General features: G+C 45.0%; 2 protein-coding genes across 3 annotated transcripts in view; one reads left to right on the top strand and one right to left on the bottom strand.

Moving 5' to 3' along the window:
- Window positions 1-18,455, bottom strand: RBM18 (RNA binding motif protein 18). Its single transcript, XM_075260523.1, has 6 exons — window positions 18,340-18,455; window positions 8,628-8,761; window positions 8,398-8,524; window positions 6,606-6,692; window positions 5,563-5,648; window positions 1-2,069 (listed from the first exon to the last, which is right to left on the bottom strand). The coding sequence occupies exons 2-6, from the start codon at window positions 8,738-8,740 to the stop codon at window positions 1,910-1,912; spliced, it is 573 nt and encodes a 190-aa protein (XP_075116624.1). The 5' UTR covers window positions 8,741-8,761; window positions 18,340-18,455; the 3' UTR covers window positions 1-1,909.
- Window positions 18,294-24,420, top strand: part of MRRF (mitochondrial ribosome recycling factor) — an 11,681-nt gene continuing 5,554 nt past the window's right edge. The window contains exons 1-3 of one of the 2 annotated variants that reach the window (XM_075260521.1): window positions 18,294-18,499; window positions 19,653-19,825; window positions 21,501-21,650. In XM_075260521.1, the coding sequence (XP_075116622.1) occupies window positions 19,672-19,825; window positions 21,501-21,650 (304 nt within the window). In that variant the 5' untranslated portion in view covers window positions 18,294-18,499; window positions 19,653-19,671. The remainder of the gene's footprint in view (window positions 18,500-19,652; window positions 19,826-21,500; window positions 21,651-24,420) is intronic. The other variant, XM_075260522.1, reaches the window with a different exon arrangement.

Below are 24,420 nucleotides of genomic sequence, written 5' to 3' on the forward strand. Positions count from 1 at the left end.
TCATGATCTTTATTTAACATAGTGCAAACAGTCCAATCTACGGCATTCAAGTGTAGTACTCTAATATACACACAACGAAAGTGGCGGATCTGGTAAAAAATAATAAATTATATTGGTTTTTACAGTATCATCTATAACAGGAAGAGGTCTATGCTCTGCAGTACAAGGCAGCTCACATGTACAGTAATGTAGAGTAAATGGAAAACACAAGTTGTCAAGAAATTGGATATAAAAACACAGGGTGATCAAAGTATGACAAGCACCGCACTGTACCCTTCCCACATTACCAAGACTAACAGTGTCTGTATATACATATACACGTACATATACGTACTCACTCCATACAGCATCATAGAGTTGTAGATCATACATAAGCCTGGCCTCTATGTCCCCCTATCACATCCCGCGGGCAGATGAGCGAGGAGACATCACCTTAAAGGGTCATTTTATAGATATTAGTGGGTCCGAAAAAGATTGCGTCTTCTTTGTAAATATTAGAAGACTGATACAATTCCTTCTGGCCACGTAGACTCATTTATACAAGTATAAGGCTGTCATTTGAGCTCCCCCCCCCCCCCCCCCCCGACATTTGAGATGCCAAGGGTGCATATCTATCATCCCCCTCAACAGATTAAATGGGTTATCCACTAGTATTGATGGCCTATCCTTAGGACTGGTCATCAATACTAGATCTGCAGGTGTCCAACACCCAGGATCCCTGCAGATCAGCGTGACTCCTGGTAAGGATTACATGCCAGTGCCAAGCTGCTCACACGCCGTATGATGGCTTTACGTACAGCAAGTGAGCAACATGACTCCTACCAGGTAAACCTTACTGGGGGAAGGTGGTGGTGGTGGTGGTGGTGGGGGGGTTGGGGCCGGCGGCTTTTTGCACTGAGAGTGACGCGAGGAGCCGCGTCACTCTCGGGTCAAAACCCGCCTGCCACGGCTCAAATGAATGGGCCGACTCCGGAGGTTGCTGCCGCGCAATCCGCCTGAAGAAAGGGCAGCTCGCTTCTTTTTTCCGCTAGCGGCATGTTGCTGCAACGCTAGCGGTCTCCATAGACCACCATTGTGAGGGGGCGGATTATGACATGAATTACGCGTCATAATACGCCCCCTCTGTGCCCTAATAGAAACCTAGGTTAGGCCTAGAAATTGGCTAACCCCTTTAAAGAACTGACTCTTTAATGTTGTCTTCACAAGTGGCATGTAGCTGCATGAATAATAAAAAAATGTTGCTAAAATGTATTTAACGTACCAGTAACAGTTGTGAATAATACTCGTGCATCATGTCCGCTTCCTTACTCCCATGATCATACGTTTATGGCTTGTGGACTTATTGCAATGTGAACACTGCATGAAACCAGTCAACTTTCGTCCGTGTCCGGCCATCTGCAGACTTTCTAGGAATCCTCCAGGTTGTCCCTTCTCATAAGGCTCTGCTCATACTAGCATTATAAATCGCTGTGACGTTTCAGACCGATGGTATATTCGGCAATTTGCAATGACCAATAATGAGGTCCTTTAGGTTTCAGCTACTTAGTGTGAAGAGAAGATTACAAAACATGTACTTTATGTCTTATGGATAAAGTAAAAGCACAAAAGCACACATAACAAATACACTATATAGAATTATATATATATAGAATAGATAGATATATCTATATATATATATATATATATATATATATATATATATATATATATATATATATCACACATGAGAACGCAACTTTACCAACCAACCACCCAAATTCTGCTCTCCGGTCCATAAAATTCAAGTCTGCGAGGAAAAAGGTTTCATGAGGTCTGTGTTCTTACAGTTAAAATCATTACAGGGTCTACACATGGTGAGGGTGTGCTCAGAGTCTGTGGTGCTCCTTAGGAATCCGGAGGAACATTGACGTCATCTCTTAGTTTTCCATGAAGTTCTGGAATAGGGTGTGCTCCTTTTCTTCTCAGAAGCCTTAAAATAAGTATAAGATGGCTGCCCAGGTAAGTCGTGGTCGGGATTCTCAGCCATCATCTTCAGTTTTGCTTCGATTGCTTTGATCTTAGCATTCACACTGTGCAAAAGTAAAGCAAATAAGGTAAAACTTGGAGGTCAGAAAAAAACAGTTTTCAATGAAAAAACCATGACGACACTCAGCTAACCCTCAGTGGATTGTGTACACATATTTGCATATTATCTGATCTGCTACAGGCAGTGCTGACACACTGAATGGGAAAACACCTTGAATCCAAATTGGCAGTTTTGCTACTTTTAAACATTCTGGGAAAAAGAAAATCTAATCTGTCACAAAATTATAAAACAACGAGAGCTATGAAGGTACCCAGAAGTCACAGAGTTCTCCTCAAGCGGAGCTGAGGGGGATCATCAACGCCAACAACACACTCATTATATGGCGTCCCAGAGAGCTTCTGAGATGTCGGAATAATCACATGCACGGTGCGAGGAACAAGTTCAGCTTGACAGCTGCTGAAACGCCAGAGCAAGCGGATTATCAATGCCAACAACACGGTCATTATATGGCATCCCAGCGAGCTGCCAGAACAATCACAGGCACGACATGAGGAACAATTTCAGCAGCAGGACAGATTAAGAGCTGCCAAAACAATGGCGCAGGCAAACCATCGACGGCAGCAATTTGATGAATACAGGCGGATCATCGACGCCAACAACACGCAGACGAAGTCGCAGGCAGAGGCTAGTCTGTCATATATATTTGGCACCATCTCCAGTGTTAGTTTTATATTATAGCTCAGTGGCCTTGAGCAGAGCAGACTGCGCAGGCGCACAGGAAAATGGCCGCTAACAATACTGTGCAAGCGGCCATTTTCCCGTGGCCTGTGCGCCTGCGCAGTCTGCTCTGCTTAAGGCCCGGCGCCTAGAAGTTATGAGCCTGTGCCGGAAGAAGACATTGAAGATGACGCTGCGGACGAAGAAGGAGGCGGCACTGGAGACAATTCTCTGGCAGCGGTGGGGACGTCCCCATTGCTGTTTGAGCGCTGGGGCCCGCCACCATCGCTGCAGGAGAACTCATTTGCATACCGGTAAAAAAACCTGGTATTTCTAAGGAAAGGTATAGCGGAGACCACGTCTAAAGGTAAGAGACAAATAGCCTTTCTTAAGGCTATGCTGACGTCTTATCCACAAAAAAAAAAAAAAAAAAGTTTTAATGGTAGAATCCCTTTAAGGAAAAAAAAAAAAAAAAAAAATCACACTATTGTTATTAATGTCAGTCATAGAATGAGAGCAAGGGACATTAAGAGACTGATGCGGACTGAGCACCTTCTATCTTGAGTCCATCTGTCAGTTCCATAGTGTAACTTTATTTAAAAAAAATAAAAAATATATATAACGATAATAATAATAATAATAATAATAGCAATAAATAATAGCAGAACTGTTGTCTTCCACTCCATCTCCAATCAAAAAAAAAAAAAAAAAAAAAAAGAAAAAAAGTGATTAAAAATTCATATGTAACCTAAAATGATACCAGAAGAAAAAATATCAGTTTAAGCATTACGATACAAAAAACCTGATACAAATGGGACACCTACATTATGTAGGTGTTTTTATTGTGCAAAAGTACTACATAATACTATATAAATCTGTTACTGACCTACACAATACAGTTAATCTGCCATTTATACCGTATAGCAAATGAAGTAAAAGAAAAATAAAACTAAAACTAAATAAAACTATTTGTTGTTTTTCTTTTTATCCATTCACTCCCCTTAAAAAAAAAAAGCCGTCTCCGCCTGAACGTGCTTAAGGCAAAGCTGTCACTCAATTTACTACAATGTTTTTAACACCAAAAACGTAGAAGGAAGCCGTTCACATTGTGCAGTTTGTTCTTCCTCCCCGTAGTGTCGCCATACGCGGCAGATTTTTCAAGGCTACAGAGCTCTGGAGTGAGCAGACAACATGATATTCACGTCTTACCCCTGACCTCTATGCTCCCGCCCCACAGGTCACTGCCGCTCCCCAGAGGACATCGGCTTCCTGTTAAAGCAACAGCGCTCCAATCAGCGCTCAATCAATCAGTTTAACCTTTCGTGGCCCAGTCGGCCGCCTCGGGCTAGTAGACTACGTTTGCCCTTCCATTTCCTGACCACTTAGAAACACACAGGTTGTTTGATCAGTGCATTAGCCATGTGCCTGACAGGATCAGCACAGAGACTGAGGCACTTGTTTGTATAAGGACCTCCTGCTAACTGGAGAGGTTTCTATACCCTCCTGTATTGTCTGTTCCGATATTAGGAATTAATATACAGACTTTATAACCACCATCAAGAAATATATACCACGCCAAGCACAGTTATTTGTCCACTTGTGTACTAGTGGTCCTAATTCTCCCAACAATTGCACCACAGCGTATCCAGATGGCAGTAACTAACAGTCTCTGGTCCTGGTGCTGAGAGGTTTAGGCCCCCATGGCTGTACCCAGACCAGAGGTTGTTTCACTGCACTTCCATGTACAAGTGTGACAGTAACTGAGGGTAAGTTCAGACGTGGTTTTTTTGGTCCGGAACCTGAGGCGTAGGCCGCCTCAGGTTCCGATCCAAAAACTAGGTAGCCGCAACTGAAAGCCAGTGAACTGCACCGGCATCCAGCCACACAATCCACTCCGGAATAAGGCCCAATGAATAGGCCTAGTCGGGAGTGTCTTCAGGTAGAATCGCATGTCTGAAGAATGAACATCTCGCTTCTTTTTTCTGGGAGCCGGAAGAAACGGCTCCCGGACAAAAGACCTGAACAGCAGCCATTGATTTCAATGGGAGCCATCTTTTGGGTCAGGGTTTTGAGGCAAATACAGCCTCAAAATCCTGACCAAAAAATCTCCTTACACTCGCCGGGCTGTGTGATGTCATCAGTATCTGAACCTAGACGTTATGATGGTCGTAACCTAGATCGGAGACTGTTACAGCCAGATCTGGACACAGCAGAAGCACTAGTTGGGGAAGAACTTTAACCCCTTCCCACCTCACTCCTAGCTTTCCAAAAGCCGTAACTTTTGGGGTGTTACTAAAATAATAGATACAAAAAAAAACGACTAGATCTTCCCTCCTATTCATCATGTAGAAGATCTGTTTGAGATCACTGAATGGAAATTTTTAGAAGCTGGAAACCCATCCATACGTCTCGCGGGTGAGAGTTCGTTACAGTCGCAGTTAATTCTCTGGGACACAAGAACAGCACAAATGTCTCTCCGGGCCTTTTAGCTTGATGAAACGTATCAGGGTGAAGAAACTGTGTCAGACTGGATTTTGGGCTGTTTAGTTGAGTGGACTAGAAAATCTTCTGTTGTGCCTCGTTTTACACCTGGATATACATGAGATTGTTCCCATTCACTAAAACTAACAGATCTTACAAATGCAGAGGAGTCAATGGCCAAAGTCTATCAGAAAGCTGAATAATATTAGATTGTTATGGCAAGTTCAGCAGCTTTTGGACACCCACAGAGATGAATGGACAGAGTGGTGGATGTGTGACAACTCACCCACTCCCATCAGGCATGGATATACTACACACAAAACACAAAGAAAAGTCACCTTAAAGTGGACTGAGTTGGTTCTGTGCTTGAAGACGGCTCCAAACTGATGGGCAAGACTTTCTCACTCTTGTAGTTATCATATCTCTGGAAAAAACGGAGACAAATACATTGCAATGAGCCCAGTTAGATGAATTCACGATGATCAGTCTCACAGTGTCACCTTAAAGGGATGTCTTCTACAAATATACAGTAATAGCCTATCCATTGGACAAGCTCACAGTATTATGATAGGTGGGAGTCTGACCCTGGGGCCTCCCACCTATCATCACAATGAGGGGCTGCGGTGTTTGCTCACACAATGGGGTTCATCCTTATCTACGGCCCCTGAGATTACCTATACAGAGTCGATGTGGTTCCTGGTAATGTTTACATACTGTAGTTCGCACTGCTTGCTCACTACACAAACTGCAGTGTTGCACCAGAGACTTCAACGCTAGTTTGTATGGCGAACGAGCAGCGCAGTTCCCTTTATGTAGACATCGACTTGGTACAAAGTAATCTGTGAGGGTCCATAGCGTCAGACCCTTGCAGACCTTCCATCAATGCTAGAAACTGGATATCCCCTTTCATTTCATTATCCAATATAGTATCGATGAGAGGATAAGCCTTAGTAGTAATAGTCAGACTATTATACAATCTAAAGATGGCTGCCAAAACAAGATGGCGACCTATTAGTCATTATTTCTACAGGGTACGTCGTCTATATATGTCCTTACAAAGCCTACATAAAAGCTAATACGTTAATCTTACTATAGATATTTTTCAAGTTGTACCCATACGACCAACTTATCTCTTATCCACAAGATGGGGGGGGGAGGGGATCAGTGGTAGACTGTGGGGCGTCCCCACTAGTCGCTGCTGTCTGAAAGGACCAGTGTTTGAGTGGGTGCAGCTCCATTTTGTCTATGTCCACAAGTCCTATAGTAATGAAGACAGCACCAGCACAATCACGGCTCCATTCAGACAGGACTGACGGACATGGGGCCTGTGGATACGGTAAGAGATATGTTTCTCATGACCAAAACTCTTTAAGGATGTTACCTTAATTTGCGCATGTGCCCATCTCACAACCAGTTTCTTCGACAGGGCCATCTTCCCATTGAGGCACTGAATAGCCTTTTCGGCTTCCTGTTTAAGAAGAAAAATGACTTTTCAGTTTGTTACATACATGTACTGTAGAAAGCAAGTGTTCTAGTATGGTGTGACTTGTGCCAATACATAGGAGCCCATCCTGCAAGCGTATAGTGCAATGGCTTCTGGACTTCAGTCTAAGTGCTGATAAATCTCATCGGGTCAGCCCCATAAACTGAATTAGTGGGGCATTCCAGGAATAACAAGTTATCACTAGAGATGAGCAAACACTATTCTAAACAGCGGTTTCGAATCGCACGCTTCCATAGGAATGAATGGACGCGGCCAGCACGTGGGGGGTTAAGCGACCGGGCTCCGGCAAAGTCTGCGTACCAGCCGCTTTCATTCATTTCTATGGGAGCGTGGTATTCGGAACGGCTGTTCCAAATAGTGTTCGCTCATCTCTAGTTATCACATATTCCCTGACTAAGCGATCAGTGCTGAGACCCCCCCCACCAGAATTGGGGAGGGGGTCTTGTGCTCCCCATTTCTCTCAGTCATGTACAGCTGTGCTTAAAGGGGTATTCCCATGTACATAATCATATCTATATTTGTAGATAATTAAAAGTTAAACATTTTTGCAAATATAAGTAATTAAAAATTCTGCAAAGCTTTAAAGATTTTCTCTAACTATCTTAGTGGTGACAGTCTGTTATCTTGATCGGTTGCCATGGATACGAGCACTAATGCAGAAACTTTCTCTGGTCTGGGACTTGTCAGGAACCCAGCTATGAATTTCTTATTGTAGCCGGGATATCAGACAGGGACACTACATGTATCAGAAGATATCCCGGCCACAATAAGGAAATCATGGCTGATTTTCTGACCTTAGAAAGTTTCTGCATTGGTGGTTGGATCCACTGGCAACCGATCAAGACAACAGACTGTCACCACTAAGAAAGTTAGAGAAAATCTTTAAAACTCTGCAGAATTTTTAATTACTTATATTAGCAAAAATGTTTAACTTTTAATCATCTACAAATTAAAAAATAATTATGTAGATGGGAATACCCCTTTAAGCATGTATGGGGAATAGAAGATGTATATGGAGAGGCATTGCATACGTTCAGCCAACACGCCATTCAACTCCTTAAAGTCGTGATCTTCAAGTTAGGGGAACAGGAACACAGAACTTCTAATGGGGACCCGGTGATTGGATCCATGCTGATTTAGCAGGTATTACTTATTCAGTGGATAGGTCACCAATATCAGACTGGTGGGGGTCCGGCACCTGGATCCCCCACCGATTGTCACTTAAGAGTCCGCAGCGTTTGCGGAGGCTTCTCAAATGAATATTAAGCATAGTGCTGTACATTATACAGTGGCTATGGGACTTCCCCCTTCCCTTTAATAAGGGATGCCATATTTCTAGTATGTAGACATTGCTTACATATTGGGAAGGGAGGGGGGATGCTTAATCCAGTTGTATTGGGTCCCTGAGATAGGAGCCGAGCCGGAGAGGTGAGTAACACGGTGTTTTATGTTTGATCACATCTCTGGGACTCCCACTTTTTATACTCCGGGGTCTGAAGATCCCAGACTATAGCAATAGCAGTTACGACGTGAACACGTGAACTGAACAGCAAATAATGTAATAACTGAACCGAAATAACCGACATGGAAAAAAATCACATTGGTTATCATGGCTGACATCTGGTTTCATTATTTTTCAACGAATTGTCCGGCCCTATAATAAACTCACCAGTTTTGTCTCGAAATTCACAAAACAGTAGCCCCGAGGTTGCCCTTCTAGTGGTCCAGATTTGTGAAACAGGAAATCAAACTGCTTCACTTTGCCAAATTTCTGTAGCAATTTTAACAGATGATACCTGAATGAAGGAAACACAAAGTCTACATCACCACGAAGAATCCGATAAGGGAAGAAAGCGATTACAGATCTAGAAGATGGTTGATGTATCTGACAACACTCACTCAGTGATTTTAGGGTCCAGATTCCCGATCCATAAGCGATGTCCATCCTGAAGTGACCCCTCGGACAGGATTGATGCGTTCTCCAGCGGCAAGGATTTTAATTCTTCCTCCATCGATGTGTCCTAACAAGAGCCCTAAGAGCGAAGCGGATAACAGATATTAACCCTATAAATATTCACATGAAGCAGATTTATTACAGAAATTTTGGCAATGCTTGTGTAGGATCACCCCCTCCCATAAGGCCTGATCATATACAGTTAGGGCCAGAAATATTTGGACAGTGACACAATTTTCGCGAGTTGGGCTCTGCATGCCACCACATTGGTTTTGAAATGAAACCTCTACAACAGAATTCAAGTGCAGATTGTAACGTTTAATTTGAAGGGTTGAACAAAAATATCTGATAGAAAATGTAGGAATTGTAGACATTTCTTTACAAACACTCCACATTTTAGGAGCTCAAAAGTAATTGGACAAATAAACATAACCCAAACAAAATATTTTTATTTTCAATATTTTGTTGCGAATCCTTTGGAGGCAATCACTGCCTTAAGTCTGGAACCCATGGACATCACCAAACGCTGGGTTTCCTCCTTCTTAATGCTTTGCCAGGCCTTTACAGCCGCAGCCTTCAGGTCTTGCTTGTTTGTGGGTCTTTCCACCTTAAGTCTGGATTTGAGCAAGTGAAATGCATGCTCAATTGGGTTAAGATCTGGTGATTGACTTGGCCATTGCAGAATGTTCCACTTTTTTGCATTGATGAACTCCTGGGTAGCTTTGGCTGTATGCTTGGGGTCATTGTCCATCTGTACTATGAAGCGCCGTCCGATCAACTTGGCAGCATTTGGCTGAATCTGGGCTGAAAGTATATCCCGGTACACTTCAGAATTCATCCGGCTACTCTTGTCTGCTGTTATGTCATCAATAAACACAAGTGACCCAGTGCCATTGAAAGCCATGCATGCCCATGCCATCACGTTGCCTCCACCATGTTTTACAGAGGATGTGGTGTGCCTTGGATCATGTGCCATTCCCTTTCTTCTCCAAACTTTTTTTCTTCCCATCATTCTGGTACAGGTTGATCTTTGTCTCATCTGTATATAGAATACTTTTCCAGAACTGAGCTGGCTTCTTGAGGTGTTTTTCAGCAAATTTAACTCTGGCCTGTCTATTTTTGGAATTGATGATGTGAACCCTTTGTATTTACTTTCATGGAGTCTTCTCTTTACTGTTGACTTAGGGAGCGTTCACACTACCGTCGGTGTCCGACATGTAGTGTCCGCTCCTAGTGTCCGCTCAAAATCTGTCACGGACACTAGGAGCGGACACTAGATGTGTCCGCTCCACCTGTCATTCACTTTAATGGGCATCGGGTGCGTTCTTTTGCACTCCGTGCCCGTCCTTACTTTCTTTGGTCAAGAAGTGTCCGCTCCACCTGTCATTCACTTTAATGGGCATCGGGTGCGTTCTTTTGCACTCTGTGCCCGTCCTTTCCTGTCCGCAAGAGAAGATGTCCGACTTCTCAAGCGGACAGAGGAACCCTGCATGCAGGGTTTTTCTGTCCGCTTGAGAAGTCGGACATCTTCTCTTGCGGACAGGGAAGGACGGGCACGGAGTGCAAAAGAACGCACCCGATGCCCATTAAAGTGAATGACAGGTGGAGCGGACACATCTAGTGTCCGCTCCTAGTGTCCGTGACAGATTTTGAGCGGACACTAGGAGCGGACACTACATGTCGGACACCGACGGTAGTGTGAACGCCCCCTAAGAGACAGATACACCTACTTCACTGAGAGTGTTCTGGACTTCAGTTGATGTTGTGAACGGGTTCTTCTTGACCAAAGAAAGTATGCGGCGATCATCCACCACTGTTGTCATCCGTGGACGCCCAGGCCTTTTTGAGTTCCCAAGCTCACCAGTCAATTCCTTTTTTCTTAGAATGTACCCGACTGTTGATTTTGCTACTCCAAGCATGTCTGCTAACTCTCTGATGGATTTTTTCTTTTTTTTCAGCCTCAGGATGTTCTGCTTCACCTCAATTGAGAGTTCCTTTGACCGCATGTTGTCTGGTCACAGCAACAGCTTCCAAATGCAAAACCACACACCTGGAATCAACCCCAGACCTTTTAACTACTTCATTGATTACAGGTTTACGAGGGAGACGCCTTCAGAGTTAATTGCAGCCCTTAGAGTCCATTGTCCAATTACTTTTGGTCCCTTGAAAAAGAGGAGGCTATGCATTACAGAGCTATGATTCCTAAACCCTTTCTCCCATTTGGATGTGGAAACTCTCATATTGCAGCTGGGAGTGTGCACTTTCAGCCCATATTATATATATAATTGTATTTCTGAACATGTTTTAGTAAACAGCTATAATAACAAAACTTGTGTCACTGTCCAAATATTTCTGGCCCTAACTGTAGGTCACTCGTGTGCGGCTCTCCCAGCAGCTTGGGTCTGCGGTAATAGCTCACCACCAGCGTGCCTACCAGGTGGAAGTCCAGACAACACAACCCCACACGGACCTTATCGTAATACACAACGGAGTATCCATTCGTAACCAGACTAGGCCGACTCTTTTCACTTGATCGCTTGCTACAATGTGTCAGTATAGGAAGTGCAGAGCACAAAACTGCGTTCACAGAACATTTCTCTAGCAGTCACAGTTGTGCTCCCCCTTTTCTCTAGCAGTCACAGTTGTGCCCCCCTTTTCTCTAGCAGTCACAGTTGTGCTCCCCTTTTCTCTAGCAGTCACAGTTGTGCTCCCCTTTTCTATAGCAGTCACAGTTATGCTCCCCCTTTTCTCTAGCAGTCACAGCTGTGCTCCCTTTTCTCTAGCAGTCACAGTTGTGCTCCCTCTTTTCTATAGCAGTCACAGTTGTGCTCCCCCTTTTCTCTAGCAGTCACAGCTGTGCTCCCTTTTCTCTAGCAGTCACAGTTGTGCTCCCTCTTTTCTATAGCAGTCACAGCTGTGCTCCCCCTTTTCTCTAGCAGTCACAGTTGTGCTCCCCCTTTTCTCTAGCAGTCACAGTTGTGCTCCCCCTTTTCTCTAGCAGTCACAGTTGTGCTCCCTCTTTTCTCTAGCAGTCACAATTGTGCTCCCCCTTTTCTCTAGCAGTCACAGTTGTGCTCCCTTTTCTCTAGCAGTCACAGTTGTGCTCCCCCTTTTCTCTAGCAGTCACAGTCGTGCTCCCTTTTCTCTAGCAGTCACAGCTGTGCTCCCCTTTTCTATAGCAGTCACAGTTATGCTCCCCCTTTTCTCTAGCAGTCACAGTTGTGCTCTCCCTTTTCTATAGCAGTCACAGTTGTGCTCCCCCTTTTCTCTAGCAGTCACAGTTGTGCTCCCTTTTCTATAGCAGTCACAGTTGTGCTCCCCCTTTTCTCTAGCAGTCACAGTTGTGCTCCCCCTTTTCTATAGCAGTCACAGTTGTGCTCCCCCTTTTCTCTAGCAGTCACAGTTGTGCTCCCTTTTCTATAGCAGTCACAGTTGTGCTCCCCCTTTTCTCTAGCAGTCACAGTTGTGCTCCCTTTTCTCTAGCAGTCACAGTTGTGCTCCCCCTTTTCTATAGCAGTCACAGCTGTGCTCCCCCTTTTCTATAGCAGTCACAGTTGTGCTCCCCCTTTTCTCTAGCAGTCACAGTTGTGCTCCCTTTTCTCTAGCAGTCACAGTTGTGCTCCTCCTTTTCTCTAGCAGTCACAGTTGTGCCCCCCTTTTCTCTAGCAGTCACAGTTGTGCTCCCCTTTTCTCTAGCAGTCACAGTTGTGCCCCCCTTTTCTCTAGCAGTCAGTTGTGCTCCCCTTTTCTCTAGCAGTCACAGTTGTGCTCCCCTTTTCTCTAGCAGTCACAGTTGTGCTCCCCTTTTCTCTAGCAGTCACAGTTGTGCTCCCCCTTTTCCATAGCAGTCACAGTTGTGCTCCCCCTTTTCTCTAGCAGTCACAGTTGTGCTCCCCCTTTTCTCTAGCAGTCACAGTTGTGCTCCCCCTTTTCTCTAGCAGTCACAGCTGTGCTCCCCCTTTTCTCTAGCAGTCACAGCTGTGCTCCCCCTTTTCTCTAGCAGTCACAGCTGTGCTCCCCCTTTTCTCTAGCAGTCACAGTTGTGCTCCCTTTTCTATAGCGGTCACAGTTGTGCTCCCTTTTCTCTAGCAGTCACAGTTGTGCTCCCCCTTTTCTCTAGCAGTCACAGTTGTGCTCCCCCTTTTCTATAGCAGTCACAGTTGTGCTCCCCCTTTTCTATAGCAGTCACAGTTGTGCTCTCCCTTTTCTCTAGCAGTCACAGTTGTGCTCCCTTTTCTCTAGCAGTCACAGTTGTGCTCCCTTTTCTCTAGCAGTCACAGTTGTGCTCCCTTTTCTCTAGCAGTCACAGTTGTGCTCCCTTTTCTCTAGCAGTCACAGTTGTGCTCCCCCTTTTCTATAGCAGTCACAGTTGTGCTCTCCCTTTTCTATAGCAGTCACAGTTGTGCTCTCCCTTTTCTATAGCAGTCACAGTTGTGCTCCCTTTTCTCTAGCAGTCACAGTTGTGCTCCCTTTTCTCTAGTAGTCACAGTTGTGCTCTCCCTTTTCTATAGCAGTCACAGTTGTGCTCCCTTTTCTCTAGCAGTCACAGCTGTTCTCCCCCTTTTCTCTAGCAGTCACAGCTGTGCTCCCCCTTTTCTATAGCAGTCACAGTTGTGCTCCCCCTTTTCTCTAGCAGTCACAGTTGTGCTCCCCCTTTTCTCTAGCAGTCACAGCTGTGCTCCCCATTTTGTCTAGCAGTCACAGTTGTGCTCCCCCTTTTCTCTTGCAGTCACAGCTGTGCTCCCCTTTTCTATAGCAGTCACAGTTGTGCTCCCCCTTTTCTATAGTAGTCACAGCTGTGCTCCCCCTTTTCTATAGCAGTCACAGTTGTGCTCCCCCTTTTCTATAGCAGTCACAGCTGTGCTCCCCCTTTTCTATAGCAGTCACAGCTGTGCTCCCCCTTTTCTATAGCAGTCACAGTTGTGCTCCCTTTTCTCTAGCAATTACAGTAGGGTCCTCCTTTAATAGTAGTCACACCAGCGTACTTAACAGAACCCCTTTGTTTAATAGTCACAGCAGCCCCCCCAGTTTTACAGCATGCTTCCCATCCTTTAGCAACAAAAGTGCCTCTCCTTGCCCCCAGTGCCCACTCTGATGCATCCTTGGCTGGCAGGATAATACATGTGCGCAAGTTATTTCAGATTGCTGTATGCATCTTCTAGTCTCTCCATAGATCTCCGCTAACAGATGGTGAGGCAGGAGGAGCGGACAGAGTGGCCATTATCTGACACTTGCCTGGCAGGATTACCATTATTACGTACTGAAATACCCTGACCCGTGATCTCCTTGTGGTTCATGCAGCATGGCACTGCGCTAATCCTTTTCTTTACAACAAGTTGTAATCCTACTGCCTCTTACATTAGATTGAGGAGACCTATAGGGCTGTGTGCGGTCAGATTGAGGCTATGGGAAGGGGCTGGAGACATGTGTCTTTATTCAGTTTGCAACTATCATGAACCCTTCCATGGTGTCACAGGGCACCAGCCACAATGACATCAGATCTGGTGCGATATATCCTTTTTATGGTCTGGTATGAATCAGTGTCTGCCTAAGATTAGCTGGGATTCCTGAGAGACAGTGAAGGAGAATCACAGCCAAGTATCGCATTTATCTCCAACTATTACGGAGAATCCCTGCGAAGCCTCACAAAGTGCAGCTCAGTATATGCCGGAGGTGTCATCAGGACAATGGCGCTATGGAGAGCTCTGCAAGGATACAAAGGATCCACATCATGCCCCGGACCAGGAGAATGGAAAACACTACAACTTAAGGAGCCAATATAGATTCTCTTAAATAGACATCAATAGAAGCAACCCAAAGACAATAAGTAAGGGACAATAGTCCGTCTCTAAGAGCGTCAGCTCCCTGGCTAGTAGGATGTATTCAGTCCTGGCACTGCCCACACATACATTACATATACATTCAGTATATATACCTATATTGAATATAAATTGCACACAGTATATACATTACATTTAAGTACAGTATATACACATTAAATATACTGTATATTTGGAGTATACACACACAGTACATAAGTACAATATATATACACATTTACAGTATACTGTATATACATTACGTATTTAAACAATACACACAGTGTATACACGCACCACATACAGAGTGTATACAGTTAATATATTATATATTTATAGTATATACTAGCGCACTTATTTGGGCTGCATTTACTGCTGGTACGGCCCAGTCCAGGAACGTATGCTGCAAAACATCCATGGACGGCACATCATCCATGTGCCAGTCCCTCCACGGACCAACTAATTTCCTAAAATGAGCCCGAGGGGCAAAACGAGCAGGTATAGGCTCTGTACTAAGGTTTGCTCTGGGCTTATGGTAATAAATAGTCATGTACAGGGCCATAGAAAATAGTGTGCATTGAGTCTAAAGGGACTTTCTGTAAAAATAAAATTGGTTTGGAACCTATATGCAATGTAATGCAATACCATGTAGAGCTGTACAGTGCACTGAGGATCTGAGAGTCCAAGTTCAAGACTCCTTATGGGACTGGAAAAAAAAGTTAAAGAATAAAAAAATAAAATTATCTTGCTCTCAGTCTATGTTACTAACCCGCAGCATGTGCTATATATTGCGTCAAAACCACCTATACTAATATATTACAGCTTTCATTTTGCTGTTGGGTGAGTGTTGCTGTAGAGTATTGTCCCCACAAGGTGGAAATAAAGCATTAAAGGGATTCTACCATTAAAACCCTTTTTTTTTGTGGATAAGACGTTGGAATAGTCTTTAGAAAGGCTATTTGTCTCTTACCTTTAGATGTGATCTCCGCCGAGCCGCTCCTTAGAAATACCGTTTTTTACTGGTATGCAAATTAGTTCTCTGGCAGCGATGGGGGCGGGCCCCAGCACTGAAAATGCGATGGGGGGCGTCCCCACTGTTGCTCGAGAACACGATCCTGCGACGCCTCTATCTTCGGCTGGATCCTCCCCTTCTCTGTTGTCTTCCCCCGACGCCTGCGCAGTTGGCTCTGCCAGTGAGACACCAGAATAGCCGAGTGCGAATGCCGGCAGCCATTTTTGGGAGGCCGCTCTTGCTCTTGTAGTTCAATGCAGGAGCGACCTCCCAAAAATGGCTGCCGGCCGGCATGCGCACACGGCTCTGCTGGTGTCTGGCAGAGCCAACTGCGCAGGCGTCGGAGGTGAGGCAAGAGGAAGACTACAGAGAAGGGGAGGATCCAGCCAAAGATAGAGGCGTCGCAAGACTGTGTTCTCGAGCAGGAGTGGGGACGCCCCCATCGCATTTTCAGTGCTGGGGCCCGCCCCCATCGCTGCCAGAGAACTAATTTGCATACCGGTAAAAAACAGTATTTTTAAGGAACGGCGCGGCAGAGATCACATCTAAAGGTAAGAGACGAATAGCCTTTCTAAAGGCTATTCCGATGTCTTATGCACAAAAAAAGAGGTTTTAATGGTAGAATCCCTTTAAACTCTGCATTAAAGTAACACGCATTTGTAAAGGTAAAAATCCACAATTTCTGCTTCAGGAATCTGAAGAAGATTTGGAAGGCGATTTTGATGGCAATTCTGAAAATCTGCTACAAAAATTTGCTTAAAAAAAATCTGCCTCCCATTCTATCCGATGGACCTCTCAAGCAGAACCTGCCATGAAGGACGAGCAGAGACTCTGTTTTGTTAATGATCTGTAAAAATGGACGCCGAATGGGTGACAGCGGCCACTAAAAATACACTGACTGATCTGTTTTTCACGGCAGAGAAAAGTATGTGTGAATATAGCTTAAAAGGGTTGCCTTGTTTAGGACATTTATTTCCTATCCATAGGACAGGGGATAAGTGTCCCATCAATGGGGGCCCAATCTCCAGGCCTCCATTAGTAATCCAAAGGGTGGGGGATGGAAAGTCCCTCTATGGCCTCCTTGTGAATGGAGCACATGTGCACTCACATGACCTACTCCACTGACTTCTATGGGACTGCGGACAGATTACAGTCCTGGCAGCACCATAGAAGTGTATGACGCATTGGTCCACTCACGAGGAGGCCTTAGAAGGGCTTTCAGTCCCCCGTCCTCCTGATGACTGGCGATAGGGCCCCCAGCGATCGGACACTTATCCCCTTGCCCTGTGGATAGGGGACAAGTGTCCGTAATGGGAAATCCCCTTTTAAGGGATTATTCGGTTTCTAATGCTGATGGCCTATACTTATGATACGTCATCAATATTAGATCTGTGAGGGTCCCCTTCACTGGTTACCCACTGCCCAGCAAATAGAGTTCAAAATACTAACATTGACAAACAATGCCACCCACAACTTGTCCCCTCCATATATCTCCGACCTCATCTCCTGCTACCTGCCTACACGTAACCTCAGATCCTCCCAAGACCTCCTACTCCGCTCTTCTCTTCACACAACAGTCTCCAAGATTTCTCTCGTGCATCCCCCAAACTCTGGAACTCCTTACCAAGACACATAAGACTGACCCCCACAATCACAGGCTTCAAGAAGGCCCTGAAGACTCATCTATTCAGGAAGGCCTACAACCTCCAATAACACTATCACCACACCACCATCTGTACAGTCTCTCCCCTCTCCTTCTGTCTCTATCCCTTTCCCCCCATAGATTGTAAGCCCTTGCGGGCAGGGTCCTCTACCCCGCTGTGCCAGTCGGTCACTGTGGGGTAGAGGGCTGTATCCCACTTATTAATATAATAATGTACATAGCACCATGGAATTAATATAATAATGTACAGAGCACCATGGAATTAATATAATAATGTACAGAACCATGGAATATAATAATGTACAGCACAATGGAAGTAATATAATAATGTACAGCACCATGGGATTAATATAATATAAAGCACCATGGAATTGATATAATAATGTACAGCACCATGGGATTAATGGTGTTACATAAATAAATAATAATAATAATATGTTTGGGGACAGTGTTGCCCCGTAGACTTGAATGGGGCCGCTCTGCAGTACCAAACCCCATAGCTACAATTAGTACAGCGCTGTGAGCAGTGCGGCTCCTGCATGTACACATTACCAAAGCCGCACTGTCCCCAAACAGTAAATCTGTGGGGTCTTGACTGTGGAACCGTCACAGATCTAATACTGAAGATCTATCCTATATATACCATCAATATTAGAGACTGGATAACGCCCCTCCCCCCATGTCTGAACACAGACTACATGTGACTAGGACCTGCTGAGTATTACAAGGACTTGCACAACTAGCAATTCCCTTAGAAATGTTGTTGCCCCAATAATAATGTCAGGGGTCACTGACCCCCTGCTATTGATGGCCAGTCATAGGATGTTGTGATGTGCTGGCGCCCCCTGCTGGTCACTGGTGTAGAACTACAAGTTATTATTGTATCCCACTGACAGCACCAGGGAATTGTTAGTCGTGTACTTCCCTGATGTGACCAGGACACCTACAGCCTGAAGCTTCTCATGAACCTTACTAAGAGCGGTTTGTACATGTCACTGTACACACCAGGTCAGCGTGTCATAGTCAGACCGGTGCGGTACCGGAGGTCGGTATGTCATAGACCACATGGAGGCCGCCGTGCGGCTTCTCCATCTCCCGCTACACACGAGTCGGCCTTCCGTACACAGCGCTCGGTGTCATCCGTGTATCTGCCCGATATTTACCCGGAAACGTCCGCTGTCGTCCAGACTCCCGATCATCCTACCAGCCGAGCACCTCTGACGTCAGCGGGCGGCGACACTATTCACTCCCGTCGCATCGTGATGACGTCAAGGCTGCATGTCAAGTCCCATAGGCAGTGAGAGGTGAAGTCCAGAGGGGCAGGTGGGAGGATTTCTCTTCTTGTGCTTTCTTTCTACACTTACCATGTAGTGACTCGTGTAAGGTGACATGGCTGACCTCTGCTGTCTCCATGTGACTGGCAATCTTTCAGTCTATGGGATTTCTGTATATACGGGGTGGAATACTGTATGAACAATACAAACTTTATTGAATCTTGGTAACAATGACAATGGTGCCTATACTAGAAAACTGATAGATTTGTGTGGATCATAAATGTAACTGCAATGGTGGGGGCTAATAGTATGGAGATGTCACAGGTGAAGGTAACCCAAGATGGCAGCTATCTGTGGGGGCTCTGACACCTGGAGCCGGCACAGATCAGTTATTCTGTCAGTCTCTGGATGCCAGAAGTTATAGCAGTGGCCAGGGAGCGCGTGCAGGCTTTCCTATTCAAGGGGCCCTGCAGCTTTGTCCAGTCTATAGCTGTGGTTTCTGGGAAGTGTCACCATTTATATTACTCGAAAGGGACCATCCTGCATGCACTGCCTGTCCACTGTAGCATATATGGCACCCACATGCTGCTGGAACAACTGATCTGTGCAGGGTCCAGGTGTCAGACCACGAAAGATCATGTACTGATGACCTATTCTGTGGATTCTTCTGCACACACGTAGCTTGAGTTCAAGACTTACCACATATCACCATATGGATCATGCATGAGGAAGGTCTGGTGACCGAAATGTCCTTAATGATCTACTTCTCCATTCATAGGTAAACGCACAGAATTTTTTTCCCTCCATGGCACATAAATTGTTGTAATCCACGTCCACAAATAAATTAATTTTTTGCTTTGAGCGCAAACTACGTGTGTGCAACAGAATCTCTACTTGACTGTTACTAGGGTCGGAGGAGCCATTTGCTTCTTGCACCACAATTTGAGTGTGTTGTACCACTGTTCTATTCTGTGGATAGGTCATCACTATGAAAAATCAATTTGGTGCCAGAAAACATCTTTGCCACAGTCTGTTTTGTCTGTGACCATAATTTATATACTATTAAAATACAGTATGGCAATTCACAGTGAAATTCCCCCCAAATGGATAAAATTATTTCATAATGCGTAGTCCTTCATCTATGGAAAAATTTTCTATGTATGAATTAAACTGACCTGAACCAACACTTTTACTTTTTGTAGCTGAAGCTTTGATTCAGCCATGGCATTGACGTGTGTAGGAAGGCTGCACCCCGTCCTGCGTCAGCTGAGGAGTGCTGCCATACCATCAGTATGGAAAGCAGCGCTGGTTGTCCCACAGCAGGGTCATCACCTGACTCTTGTTAGCAGACCCCTTGCTACAAAAAGCAGCAAAGGTACGTGGCATGTGATAAGTAGACTATTACATGTGTGTACAAATATCTACAGAAAAGAAGGACATAAATTATCTTTACAAACACTATCCAGGTATGTAAGGGTATAGGGTGCTGACTATATAAGCTAGCCAAAAAGAAGGTGGAGAACATGACCAGCCACTTCAAATACACTATAACCACTTGTAGGAAGTCATGAATAGAATAAGGATACAAAGGTCAGAATAAGGTAATTCTCTGCAGTAGCTGTATACCCCAATGTGTAAGGACAGATGTAAGAGGTCTGCACTACACATGCAGCCATTAAAGGGGTTTAGCCTATGAACATAACCATTAGAGATGAGCGAGTACTATTCGAAACGGCCGTTTCGAATAGCATGCACCCATAGGAGTGAATGGAAGCGGCCGGCACGCAGACTTTGCTGGCGGCCGGCCGCTTAACCCCCTACGTCCATTCTTTCCTATGGGTGTGTGCTATTTGAAACTGGAGTTTTAAGTGGAATGAGAGACGAAGTTTCATATTGAGACTCAAACATTAGTGTGAATCTAGCGTTAGAAATTCTAGCTTACAAAGCAAAAATGCTTCTTTTCCCACTCATCAGACTCCACTCTTTCCCCACTGCCTCCTGCACTGATTACTCACGCTAAATTTATTGATAGATTCAGATATTATAAAAGATCAGGTTGCATGCTGCCCATAGAAGTCTATGGAGAGGAGGGGGCTGATAGATGGAGAAAGAAGCAGATTTTTTCTAGGGAGAAATCAATTCTTACTTTGTAGCATACCTGTTGTTTCATTTAAAGGGGTTGCCCCTGAATTTCAGAGCCCATGGAGGAGGCCAGGGAAGGGAACAGCTGCAACTGTTATGTTCCCATCCTGGGCTTTACTCCTACTTTATCTGGATTATCACTGACGGGTCCACACCTGCGCCTTGGTCTCCATTCTCAGGTTTCTGTCTTCTGCAGACAGAAGTAAACCTGTCAGACTGTGTCCGGCCGTGAGCGCCGGTGAGCGTTTTGTGCTCCCTGTGGCAAAACTGTTTTTTTTTTTAACTGGACACAAAGTCCTGCATGTGCAACTTTGTGTCCGGTTAAAAAAAAACAAAAACGGTTTCGCTGTGAGAGCACAAAACGCTCACCACCGTTCACGGCCGGACACTTTTCAAACCCATTTAAATGAATGGGTTTGAAAACTGACTGCAGGTTTCCGTTTCCCGCGGGAAACGGAAACCTGCATAACGAAGACCCGGGGCGCAGATGTGAACGAGCCCTAAATCATTGCTAAATAGAGTTAGTCAGTTATCCTGTGATCTCAGTGGTTATCCCTGCGGCCTTGCAGCGCTGGAGCCCTGAGTTTGAATGTAACCAAGGACAACGTCTACAAGGAGTTTGTATGTTCTCCCTTTGTTTGTGTGGGTTTCCTCCAGTTACTTCGGTTTCTTCCCATACTCCAAAGACATACTTTTAGAGAATTTAGCTTGTGAGCCCTATGTCAGATAGTGACTGACAATGTCTATAAAGTGCTGCAGAATATGATGGTACTATATAAATAAGAGAAGTAAGTAAAATATGTACATAGACATTGTTGCATATGTTTAGTGATGCATGCCCCATTAACATCCAACATTCTGGTCTTGGACTCAACTCAAGTTTCAGCATTTTATTGTGTTATCCTTAGGAAAAGTGAAAGGACAAGCCAGAGTCAATATAAATGCTGCTTTAGTGGAAGACATTATCAACCTGAAAGATGTGGAACAAGATATGAAGAACGCAGTGGACAGCCTTAAGGAAGATTTCAACAAAAACCTATCAATCAGAACATCTCCAGGTAGGTGCAAGTCTTCTTCCAGACCGAAGTAAGAAATATATTCAGACTGCTACATATCAGTTCCATTTTGGACAGTACTTTGTCTTTTCCTCACCCTGGAGCCTACAAAAATTCCCATCCATGTCCTTGTCATCTCCCATTCAGATTAATGTAACATCCTTGTCTGTGGCCTCTCAGATGACTTACATCCCTCCAATCAAACCTTAAATCCGCTGCCCAGGTTGATTCACCCAGCGTTTATCTGACGCTAGGTTCACACCTGCGTTCACAGTCTCCGTTCTATGGTTTCCGTCTTCTGCATGCCAGAAGACGGAAACCATAGACCGGGTCCGGCCATGATCGGCGGTGAGCGTTTTAGGCTCTCCGCCGCGAAACCGGACTTTTTTATCCGGACACAGAGTACTGCATGTCCGACTCTGTGTCTGGATTATAAAACCCGGTTTCGCGGCGGAGAGCGCAAAACGCTCACCGCTGCTCACGGCCGGACATCTCTCTCACCCATTCAAATGAATGGGTGAGAGAGACTCCTGCAGGTTTCCGTCTCCTGCCTCTGTTTTAGGCAGGAAACGGAAACCTCAAGTACGGAGAGGGCGACGCAGATGTGAACGAGCCCTTAGTGTGACATTGTCCAGTGCAGAGGCAGAAACCCTGAAATTAATCGAAAGAGACTAATAAGGTTAAATGAACATTGGAAGTTCGCTAAATTTTGCATGATGTTACAGCAGCCTTTTCCTCTAAATGGTGCCACAGCAAAATTCACGTGAAATTGGGTAATATTTGTTGTAGCAAACCTGCTTGAATGCTGTAAGTCTGCGTTGCAAAGATTGAAAACCATGGGTGACATTTGCAGCTATAATTGACATGCATTATGGGTCCCTTACACCCCCTTAATGGCCTCTTTACTCCTACAGTATTATGCCATACATTATAACATCCCCTTATACTCCCACTGTATAATGTCCTCCTTATGTCCACATACAGTACAGTATCCCTTATGCCATATACTGCCATGATACAGTACACTGGCCCCTTATTTCTTGTGCTTACTTGTATAATGCCAATATATTCCTCAGCGCATTAAAGACATTGTCAATCACTGTCCCACAATCTAAATTCCCTGTCAGTTTGTCTTTGGAGTGCAGGAGGAAATCAGAGAACCTGAAAGAAACCCGTGCAAATATGGGTTGAACATATAACCGCTGAGCTACATGTTGCCAGTACCGTACAATGCCCCGATATAATGGTCCTTAATGCCAACATGCATCATTGTAGAAACTGAACGGGCACCCACACAGCTATGGACTCTGGCACCTGTCCAGGTTTGCTAGCTGCTAGTGCCAGTCCTAAATGAGTTGAAAAGCATTAAGAGGGCTAAAAAATAATATATAGTCTGGAGAACCCCTTTAAGGTTTATAGAAAACTAGCTTCTGCCCGCGACTTCATCTGCGGGTTGTTGTTGTCGATGAGACGCTATTAATTAGGCAAATGTGGTTGGCGGTGATCCGCCTGTGTCCACATGTCGGCTCTGCTACATCTGTGCATATGCGCAGCAGCCCCAGTTGTATGCACATCCGTATGGAGAGCAGAGCAAGCTGTGGTACCGCGCTGCCTCAGCTTGGCTACATCGGGCAATTTCGATCACAGGGATTGTCTTGTCTGAGTGTCCTAGCAGTGTCTGTGTTAGACACGGCTGAATGACTAATGATGAAATTTGAGACAGTTCGCCCTTCCCTCCACCTAGCACGGTCCGAAGACCACATGCCCCCATGTTACGCACACAAACTGCTAGCGCGCCTCAGCTCTGCTACATCTGCTAATTTGTGTGCGAGTGTCTGAGCAGCTTCTGTGTTAGACACAGCTGAACGGATGTTGCTGAAATGTACAACAGTTCTCCCCCCTCCCCCATCCGATTCCCCGTCCTAGTCACTGAAACTATACACCCGATATAGTCCTCTTGGCCACACACAGCCTGTATGTTCTGTAGTCTCCTGATCTTGTATGAAAGTCCATTTTCTTCAGCTTTCAGACTGTCTGGCTCCCTCCTGTTTAGCTCCGCCCACCACATAGCGTGATCCTATGGGATGGCTGAAGGGCCTGTGATGACGTCATCAAAGGTCCTCAAACGTAGTGTGTGTGTAAATTTGTGCTTAACGATCATGTAGTGACGTAATTAACCGGGCTAAAAAGTAAGCTATATTTTAATCGGGGTTCCTATCTATCTTTGTGCCAAATTTTAGTGAAATCCGATCAGCCGTTTTTGTGTGATTGATAATATAATATATATATACTAGCTGCTACCCGCGACTTCGTCTGCGGTGATTGTAGAAGTGTGTAAATCGAGTCGCGGGTGAAATTTTACGATCGGGTTTACGCGGCGTTAACGCCGCGTACACGCGACCGTAAATGCGCACCGGAAATAGCACAGCGCAAATTCTGTAACGCGGCGCTCGGCATAAAAATAAGCACGAAATGAGCGCCGCGTTACGCCATGTGAATGGACCTTTACACATGTATTTGTAGATATGTATTTTCAGCAAATACATGGGCGTTTAGTGGGTGTGAAGGAGAGCAGGGGGGTGCGCTGAATAATGCAATGCATTGCCTAATAGTGTGAGTGTATGCAGGCATAATGTTTAGTTCAGTTAGTAGAGTGGGGGATTTCGGAGGCGGGGATAGGTAATGTGTGTGTTTCCCAGTATTGTTTTTTTATTTTGTTTTTATTTTAATGCTAATGAGGTTTGCAGGCGGCATCCAGCAGCTTGAAAAACAA

The sequence above is a fragment of the Leptodactylus fuscus genome, chromosome 11 (assembly GCF_031893055.1).
Source record: "Leptodactylus fuscus isolate aLepFus1 chromosome 11, aLepFus1.hap2, whole genome shotgun sequence".
Taxonomy (NCBI): domain Eukaryota; kingdom Metazoa; phylum Chordata; class Amphibia; order Anura; family Leptodactylidae; genus Leptodactylus; species Leptodactylus fuscus.